This window comes from Sorex fumeus, unplaced genomic scaffold, assembly GCF_029834395.1.
Source record: "Sorex fumeus unplaced genomic scaffold, SorFum_2.1 ptg000078l, whole genome shotgun sequence".
NCBI classification, from domain to species: domain Eukaryota; kingdom Metazoa; phylum Chordata; class Mammalia; order Eulipotyphla; family Soricidae; genus Sorex; species Sorex fumeus.
This window is the reverse complement of record NW_026606135.1, coordinates 3,071,467-3,081,707: the sequence shown is the minus strand read 5'-3', so window position 1 is coordinate 3,081,707 and position 10,241 is coordinate 3,071,467. Positions and strand designations below refer to the sequence as shown.

Sequence of the window (10,241 nt, the reverse complement as noted above, 5' to 3'; positions counted from 1 at the left end):
TAGTCACGCCTCGGTGCCTCTGACAGTGACAGCAGTCATACTGGATTAAGGGCCAATCCAACTCCATCGTGATCTTTTCCCCTTGTTGCAATCACCAAGGGTCATAATAGCACACCCTGACTGTGGCGCACACACATTTTGTGCTTGCAGGAGTCTCACATCACGTTTCAGTGCCCACACTCAGCCACAGTTGCTGTGAAGGGTTCCACCCCTTTAGTTGAGTTGCTCATTGGAGCTTGCTGTTATGCTGAGTGGGGGTCATACCCCTTCAGTTGTGCACATATATACCTGACTATCTTTATGCATATTAGAAAATTGGAAATGGCTTGCAGGGTCAGTTCATGGCAGAGCTGTCAGGATTTAGCAAAGACTGGGAAAGATTTCATTTTCTCACCTGCACATAACCCTGTGTGTGTGCATAGATAGAAATTCCCAGAAATATGTTGGAGTACCACCACCCCACACCCCCGCCCTCTTTCATGTCTTTTTCCCACCACCTCATAAAGCCAACACCTGTGAAATTATAGTGTCAGGGCGATAGTACAGAGGATTGGAGCATGTAGACCTGAATTTAAATCCCAGCATCACCAAGTCCCCAAAGCAAGCTGGGAGTGATCCCCCAAGCACTGACTGTACCAGGAGTAGTGTTCTGGGTGTGGCTCCAGAACAATGAAAAGAATTGCCTCTAAAGTTTCTGAAAAACAGGGACTGGAGTGATAGCACAGTGGGTAGGGCATTTGCCTTGCACACAGTCGACCCGGGTTCGATTCCCAGCATTCCATATGGTCCCCTGAGCACCACCAGGGGCAATTCCTGAGAGCAGAGCCAGGAGTAACCCCTATGCATCGCCATGTATGACCCCAAAAAGCAAAAATAAAGTTTCTAAAAAACACCCCCCATCTCCAGGGAGAAATAAAGACACACACACACACACACACACACATGTGCACACATGCACAAAACTATACACATAATAGCCACCATCACCCTTTAGGTCTTTTTGGAAGCCACCAGTAAATAAAAATTGTCTGGGAAAGAGACTGAGGAGATTATAATCCTGCCCACTCTTTCCATGACTGCCAGGCTGGCATTTGTGCAGACTGTGGCTGTTGATTTTTAAGGGACTGAGGGCACTGAAGAAGAGGGTGGGGTAGGGAATGAGATTAGAATAAGGAAATGAAAACGTCACAGAGCTTGTTCTTTTTAACAAGATTTTGTTTGACCAGAACTTTTACATTAGTGTTTCCTGAATTGCTGCAAGTCTAGTTAATTTTCCAGACAAAAGTTGATTCTACTTTTGCCAGTATTCTCACTATTGTTAAAGAGGAGAGAATTTCTGGAGGAAATTCATTTAGTTTGTTAGGGGTCAATATTCTATTCCTCATTGCTCAACACGGAGTAAACAAAAAATGATGGATGGTGGTACTTGTTTTAGAACAGCAATGGCAGGGTAGAGTAAAGGGAACATTGGGAATGTTGTCCAGTCTGTTTGTCTTTTCATCTAGTTCATCAGAGCCTATGGTCGTCCTTTGTGTGACTAGTTCACATGCAACTCACCATTCAAGTTCAACATGAGCTGGTCTAGAGCCTGTCTAGCAAGAACTGTCCACAAGTAATTCTCCTCCAGGCCAAAGCAATGTGCAATTGCTAGGAGAAGTTCTAAACATTTTTAGTTTATTTATCTTATGGCCAAATAAGAACAAAGTTTGCAAACTTTGAGTAGTACTTATTTAGAAAACAGAATTGAGTAAGGTAAAACATGCGCTCCATGACCACATTTTGAAATCTCAGTGTATTGCTTTTAAATTTACAAAGCATCATAAAATTATGTGATTTAGAAGATGAAGATTCCTCATATTTCTGTACACAGGTTTGTGTGTGTGTGTGTGTGTGTGTGTGTGTGTGTTTTGCTACCATTTAAAAATATTTATATCAGATGGCCTAGAGCGATAGTACAGTGGGTAGGCCATATGCTTTGCATAGGGCTGACCTGAGTTGGATCTCCAGCACCTCTATGGTCCCCCAAGTTGACCAGGAGTGATCCATGAGCACTGCCAGGTTTGGCATAAAAAATCACTTAATCCCCGTTATTCATCGATTTATTCGAGCGGGTGCCAGTAACGTCTCCATACATCCCGGTTGCGTGCTAGCGTAGCCCAATGGTATCTGTTCGTTCTAGGAACATGCAGAGCCTCAAACCGATCATTTAGGGTCTTAGTGGCACAGAAAAACATTTAAATATTATTTGCAGAGCCAGAGCAATAGTACAGTGGATAGGACATTTGCTTTGCACACAGCTGACTCAGGCTCAGTGCCCAGCGTGGCTTGTAGTCCCCCCAAGCACTGCCAGGAGTAATTTCTGAGCATACAGCCAGGAGTAAGCCATGAGTACTGCCAGGTTTGGCCACCCCCAACCCCCGAAAATGATTTTGATTTGTTTTAGGACCACATCCAATGGTGCCCAGAGCCAGCTCTGTGTTCAGGACTTGCTTCTGCGGTGCTGTGGTGGGGACCATGGAGTAAGCACAGAACGCACACTCAGCCTACTGAGTTATCTCTAGCCCAGGCGTTTCCAGTAGTTTGTTGTCACAGATATGCCACTGTGAATCTCTGTGTTCACCCTTTGAACATTGCATGTACCTATGTGTACCTGGAGAATAAGGCCTGGTAAGAGCGACTGTCATTCAGAGAGGGTGTTAGTAAGGTAGTAACACAAAGCCAACAGCAAAACAGTGGGAGAACCAATTCACACAATTGCCTTGGGGCTGGAGAGGTTGGCAAGGGAGGGTCCTTAGGAGCGGGAGATGGGGACTGGTATGTGCATCACCAATATAACAGTATAAAAAAAAAATCACAGGACCTCAACACAAAATTAGTTTTTATTATTTTAAAAATACAAAGAGGATGTTAATTTCACTGCTACCCTCAATGCCCTCAGCCTCCTGAGTTTAGGATCTGATTAAAGGAATTAAAAAGTTCCTATCTTGGGGCCGGAGCAATAGTACAGCAGGGAGGGCATTTGCCTTGCACACAGCAGACCCAAGTTCGATCCCCGGCATCCCATATGGTCCCCCAAGCACTAATAGGAGTAGTTCCTGACTGCAGAGCCAGGAGTAATCCCTGAGCATCACTGGGTGTGACCCAAAAAGCAAAAAAATAATAATAATAAATAAAAATAAAAAGTTCAGATCTACCTATACCTAGACAGTGACAAATATTCCAAAGCTAGGGCTTTGGATAGTCCTGAGCGCTTCAGAAACCTGCACAGACAGAAGTATGTTACCTTACTTATTCCATCGGAAGAGCACCTTTTTTAATGTTAATTCAGAGCCAGTAATTTCCTGTAAGATAAATGATTTATGTCATCCTTGCTTTTACAAATTCTTCCTCTTTCTTTCTTTATATGCTTCATGGTTTTGGAGAAGAGGACCCCACGAACTTGCAGTCAAAGAGAAATGCTTTTACTCAGCACAGTCCTATTTGTTTCCCATGTCTTATCATGAGCTTGTAAGGGCCTGGGCCCCAGGCAGCCCAGATTCCCACCCGCAACGTGCTCTGCATGGAGCCGCCTGCTACTTCCTTGAAGCTACGTGCTTTCCTCTTCCTTCTTTACCGAATTATTTTCCCTCACACTTTCCAGGAAGCTCTCTCCACCGTACTCAATGGGCTCAGTACAAACACAGGTTCTTTTAGCAAGATTTTTTTTGTCCCTTTTCCTTGTTTGTTTACAATAAGCTGGGCAATGTTGCCAACTATTTCAGTGTTTCTATGCAGACGTTTGCGGGGTGTTCCTTTTGAGCAGTACCCACTCCTTTCAGGCTTGCAATATCAACCTTTCCTATAGGTTGCTGCATGTGTGACTCGGAGAAAACAGCTCCCAAGTTTTCTGAAAGACCAAGAGAACATAGATTGGGGCCTCTCCTCTCACTCTGTGTTGGTCATTTTGGTGAATTGCTGGAAAACAGAAGCTCCATGTCTTTAACTTTTTCCTCCCCAATAAAATTTTTTAAATTAGAAGGGTCAGAGAGAGAATACAGCTGTAGGGTGCTTGCCTTGCATGTGGCTGACCCAGGTTCTATCCTCAGCACCCCATATAGAGATCCAAACCCTGCCAGGAGTAAGCCCTGAGCAGAGCCTGGTGTGGCTCAAAAATCAAGATATTTCAAAATAAAAAATTTAAATCAGAGGACTGGAGCGATAGCACAGCGAGTGGGGCATTTGCCTTGCACATAGCTGACCCAGGTTTGATTCCCAGCATCCATTATGGTCCCCCAAGCACTGCCAGGTGTAATTCCTGAGTGCAGAGCCAGGAGTAACCCCTGTGCATCGCCGGGTGTGACCCAAAAAGTAAAAAAAATAATAATTTAAATCAGATGCTATTTCCCCATTCTTTTGACCTTTATGGTACTGACTCATTGTGACAGGAAGCAGAGAAGATCTAGCTCTCTTGCTCACCACTGCCCACTAGCACTTACCAGGCCTGACAAAAGCCTGCAAGAGCAGAGATGACAACAGCTTCCCCAGTCAATACCGATGATTGATTCTTCCTTGAGCCATCAAGTGACCAATTCTGTAGACACGCTTCTCAGAAGCCTTCTGCGGACAGTGAAGCAGCCCAAGCAAGCTGAACCGACCCAGCAAACCTTTCAATCAAGTTAGTCTCTTCTCTTCCCTGTGTCCCAGGAGAACATTTCAAGAATGTTCAAATTTGAATGACTCAAAGAACATGGACGTGAATTAGTCCTCCCTTGGAGTGTCCTTGAAGCACTGTGTCTCACGGTTAATTTATATTTTCTCTGAAATGCTATTTAAAAAATAAACACTAACAAATCTTCAGAGCTCCTTGCTGACATGAGAAAAAATCTTTTTCCACCCCCTCCCCCCATGGGTGTAGAGTAAGAGTGGTTAGGCTCGACCCAGTGGGGGCTATTCCTGACTCTGTGCTCAGGATTGTCCTCTGGTGGTGTTCGGTGGAATACACATGGTGCCAGGGATTCAAACAGGTTGAAGCTGAGACAGCCAGCCTCATGCAAGGCAAGTCCCTCACCCCCGGTACTACCACTCTGGCCCCTAATATGAGAAATCTTTATGGGACAACAATACATCTGACAATTCCTCATTCCCCACAGTGCAGACCTGCTGGCCCCACTCTGCCAAGGGGCTGCTCAGAACATGGACAGTTATTCCCACCCAAACAGGAATAAATCCAAGGCTAGAGGTGCATAAGTCACAGGTTTTTATTGAGATTCAAAAAGAATCCTGGGGCATGGTGTTTTCACTGTCCCCCCAGATTTCCCAGGTTTTCTGCAGCGTGGTAGACAGCATTTGAGACTGTGTTGGTGACTGTCTCAGTGACATCCTTCATCACCTTGTCTCCTTTCTCGTGGGCTTTCTTGAAGGCATCAGCAATGACTGTCAGGAAGAAAGAGGGGAAATGCACTGGTGAGCAAAGCCATCATTTCATGTCACCTTGCATGGCCTCTAGGATGTGGCCTGGAGCAGAGCCCCAGTGGGAATCTGGAGGAATACTTTTTTTTTTTTTTAAGGCTTTTCGGCCACACTCAGCAATGCTCAGAAATTATTCCTGTCTCTGTGCTCCGGTATCACCTCTGGGGAGCTCAGGGACCATATAGGGTGCTAGGGATAGAACCCAGGTTGACCCCGTGGAAGATAAGCACCCTACCCACTGTACAACCTCTCTAGCCCCCACTTAAATTTGATTTTATTCTACTCCCCATCCCTTCCTTATTCCTCCATTCTGAGTGAAGCTGAGCATCTGTTCTTGTGTGTGTTGGCTACTGTTCTTCTGTGAAGTGCCTGTTTGTAATTTTTTGCTCATTTTTACATTGAGTTATCATCTCTTTTGCAAATATGTTTCCTCCGTTGGCAGTTTTTCTTTTGGCTAAGCTAGCAGATTTGCTTTTAATATGGAAAGTTTTGAAGTGTATATTATTAAGCTTACATAATATTTTCCGATTGTATTTTCTGTCTTGGTTTAGAAAGATTTTTCAAAGGCCGGAGAGAGATTGTGCAGCAGGTTATCAAGTATGCGCTTTGCAGGCTGGAGCCCCTGGTTTGTCCCCCCCCCCCCCACATCCAGGACTGCTAGAAGCAGCCCCTGAGCACTGAGCTGGGAGTAGCCCCCAACATTCCCAGGCAAAGTCCAAAATCCAAAAGGAAAACTCTCCCCTAAAAAACTACATCAGGGCCTGGAGCAATAGCACAGCGGGTGGGGCGTTTGCCTTATGTGTGGCCTACCCAGGTTTGATTCCCAGCATCCCATATGGTCCCCCTGAGCACCACCAGGAGTGCAGAGCCAGGAGTAACCCCTGTACAATGTCGGGTGTGACCCCAAAAAAAAACCTACATCAAACTCTCCAAAGTATGTTTTTTCCTAATAATTCTACGGACTAGGCTCAGAGGGCTGGGCTCATGCCCTACATACAGAAATTCCAGCATTGCATGTTCCCGCATGTGCTACCAGCTGTGGCCAAAAAAACAAAAACAAAATTTAATAATTTTTATGACATGGGGTGGGGTAGGGTTCCCACTGGTGTTCAGAAAGCCTGACTCAGCCTTGGGTTCACTGTGAGGGCCCAAGGATGTGGCCCTGCTCCAGACCTTTGGTGCTGCAGTTCCTCCTCTCGGTGCTTGGAGGCCTCCAGGGCTGCACCTACTGATGCTCAAGCCACCATGCAGTGCCAAGGACTGAACCAATATCAGCCTCATGAAAAGCATGTGTCTTACCCCTTGTACTAGCTCTCTGGTCCCCCAAATTCCCAAATTGTGTGTTTTTACATTAAGTCCTTGATTTATCTAGACTATGTTATAAGCAATATGCATTTTTAAAAATATGCAAAAAATATGCAATATGCAAAAAAAAAATTTTCCATTGTCAAAGTACCACATACACATCTTAAGATGTATGTGCATATATATGCCTACTAAATGTATAATTTGTGTCTTAAACATTTGTCCCAGCTTGGTGCTACAGTCTTTTAAGCATCATCCTTTCACATTCCACAGAGAGGAATGTCTGTATCAATCCTGCCTTGGGCTTCCTGGAGCTTAGATGATTATTAGCAGCTGGAGGAGACTGCATCCGGGTCAGGCTTTGACCTGGTTAGGCAAAGAGCGGGTTGCACACCCAGCTTCCCTCCTGCCCTCCTCGCCCAGTCCTGTCCTCAATCATACCTTTCTCGCCAGCCTCCCTGGCATGATCCACCACCTCCTTCACCACTCCCTCCACGGCGTGAACTGTGACAGGAAGACAGTCAGGAGTAAGAGCACAGCACAAACACAGTTCTCTCCTCATGGAGACAGTTGTAGGGATACCACGTGGGGCTCTAGGATACCCACACACATACCCCAGCCAGGTCTAGCTGGCTTCCTTCAGTCTGGAGGCCAGCGGAGGGAGCCAGGTAAGGTCACAGGGTCTTGTGTGTACCCCGGAAAGCCAGTGACCCTCTTCCCACCTCCACCCACCGGGTCTGGAACCAAGGCTGGGCTATTTCCCAGGTGTCCTGCTGTCTTGCTTCAGGCCAGCGGCAACTTCAAGAGGAGGTTTAATCCTAAAGCTTCCAAGTCCCCCCAAAACCAAGTTTACCTAATTTCTTCCGAGTTAGAACTGTGCCTACAGAAAAGTTTTGGTTTGTTGCGGGGGAGCAGGGAGATTGCATGTGATGCCTGGCAGATCTGGGAGTCGGAAAAACTGGTTCTGGTTCTAATTCTGCCCTGCTTGGTTCCCTCCTCAGTCGTCCAAGGAAAAAGTCCAAATCGTCCATGAAAAGCCAGAGTGCCCGTGAAGAATCAGGGGGCTGGAGTGGGGGGGGGGGGGGGCATCAATCCCAGCTGCCCAGCTAACCAATGAATCACAGGCATGTTTGAAGCCAATTAGAAGGGGGAAGGAGGAGAAACAGCACAAGCTGTTTCTCACAAAATGTCCAACAGGCCTGGAACCTGGATGCATTCCCGCCGACTGCATCTGAGCCTGCATACGAAAAAGGGTTTCTGGGGACTCTGAAGAAATGGAAACTATCCTTTGTGTACAGCCAGGCTGTGACTTTGAATAGAAGCTGACCTGGCACTTGTATTGTTTTTGTTTTTGTTTTGTTTGGGGATGCCACACCCAGCGATGTTCAGGGGTTACTCCTGGCTCTGCGTTCAGAAAGTACTCCTGGCAGGGCTCAGGCAAACCATACGAGATGCCTGGGATTGAACCCGGGCCAGCTGCGTGCAAGGCAAACGCCCTACCTGCTGTACTATCACTCCATCACAACCTGGCACTTTCTTAATACATACACTTTTGGAGCTTTAAAGCTATAAAAGATGAACATTATAAAAATTCAAAATAAAAAATTATGAAAAGTTGTCTTGGGCCAGAGCAACAGTACAGCGGGTAGGGCGTTTGCCTTGCACGCGGCCGACCCAGGTTCAATCCCCGGCATCCCATGTGGTCCCCTAAGCACTGCCAGAAGTAATCCCTGAGCACAGAGCCAGGAGTAACCCCTGAGCATCGCTGGGTGTGATCCAAAAAGCAAAAAAAAAAAAAAATTAAAATTAAAAAAATAATAAAAAGCTGTCTTCTTTCTCTGGCCTAGGAAGTGGAAAACTGGCTCCCTGGGTTGCCAGAGAGAAGGATTTAGAGCTGTCAGCAGCACCCCAGCTTCCACTCCTGCCCCCCGGGGCCACCCTGCTGACCCTTCGCCACAGACCCCAGAACAGCCCAAGCCTGGCCAGAGGGCCAGAGCTGGTAGCACAGAGGGAGGTGAGTCGGGCCAGGAGCCCCTCCTGCTCGACTCTGAGCTGGCCCTCGACCTCCCACTGTCTTCTGTCTGAGAAGAGGCTGTTGGACCAGCACTCCTGCTGGCACCAGACCCCAACCCTGAGACCCGCCAGTTCTGTCCAATCCCTCCAGCTTGGGAGGGCCCCCCCCCCCAAGGTGGCAAGAGCCATGGGGTCCTTACCGGCCTCCTCGGTGGCCTTCTCGGTGCGGTGGGCCAGGCCCTCAGCGGCGAGCTTTCCCAGACCTCCAAACATGGTCAGTGATCAGTGTCAGTCAAGCAGGATGCCGGGACCTGGACCAGGACGCTTTTATAGACGCCTCCAGCCCAGCTCTGGGGCACTGGCCGGGTGGTGAGTCAGCGCAGGTGGAGGCAGGTACAGGCTGGGTGGGGTCGGCCCTGCCTGTGGCTGTGACACTGCTCCCTGGCAGCCTGAGACCCCCACCCCCCCTACCCTGGGAGCCTGGGGAATGGGGGAGGGGAATGGGATAGGGAGCGGGGCTGACCCTGGCCTTCCAGGCCCCAGGCCTCCTCCAAGGCAGGCACCCGAGTGTCCTGTGGGCACGGAGGCACTTGGGGCCAGCAGCCCGGGCAGCCCCCAGACTCCAAACTCACTCACACCCAGATAGGCCGTTCCCAGCGTGGCTGAGGTAGAAGTTTGGGGTTTCTGTGGGCCTGGACCTCAGACCTGGGCTACTTCCCTCCCTATTCCCATTCCCCAGGCCTCGGCTCTGTTGGGGGACCCGGCAGCCTTCCCTGGGCAGGTGAGGGGCTCAGTCGTGGCCTGCCCAAGGCAGAGGAGGACACGGCCCAGAGCTGAGGCTGAGTCATCTCCCCTGACCATCAGCTGCTGCTCGCTCACAGGTGCACAGTGGTGCTCAGCCCATGTGAGGTCGGTGGCCGGAGGGGCCAACCAGCACTCGAGGTCGGGGAGTGCTTCTAAGCCCCCGCAAGAATTCCAAGAAAGCAGCTCCCCCATGACAGGCTCAGGGCCGGGCTGCTCCCCGGTTACTCAGGATGGAGCAACACCTCAACCACGTACCACATGCTGCTTCCCTTAGTCACTAGCCTCAGCCTCAGTTTCCTCCTCTGTGAAATGGGGACAGCCATGCCTCCCTGACTGTGTCACTGACCATCAGTTAGATCATGCTGGTATGCAAGGGGGGAACTGCTGCCTCCACCCCGACTTTGGTCACCGAAGGTCCAGAGAACATGGTCTTAGCAGGGAGTCCAGAGAGTGGGCCATAGAGAGGCGGGGGCCTGTGGCCACCCCGGAAACAAAGAGCTGGAGTAGCAGACTCCACTGACCAGGGGTCAGGGAGGAGAGACCTGGGCATAGTCAGCACCTCGTCCTGTATGGGCACCTCGTCCCTCAGAACTGCCAGGAGGGTGTAGTGGGACTTAATTACTATTTACCCAAGCACAGGCCCTCATTGCCGGGCCCCTATGGGGAGGCGG

General features: G+C 48.8%; 1 protein-coding gene across 1 annotated transcript; it reads right to left on the bottom strand.

The window, feature by feature from the left end:
- Positions 1–5,275: 5,275 nt before the first annotated feature.
- FAM25A (family with sequence similarity 25 member A) lies at positions 5,276–9,046 on the bottom strand. Its single transcript, XM_056130522.1, has 3 exons — positions 8,967–9,046; positions 7,195–7,257; positions 5,276–5,412 (listed from the first exon to the last, which is right to left on the bottom strand). Exons 1-3 carry the CDS (start codon positions 9,037–9,039, stop codon positions 5,276–5,278), a joined length of 273 nt encoding a protein of 90 aa, XP_055986497.1. The 5' UTR covers positions 9,040–9,046.
- Between the last annotated feature and the right edge of the window lie 1,195 nt (positions 9,047–10,241).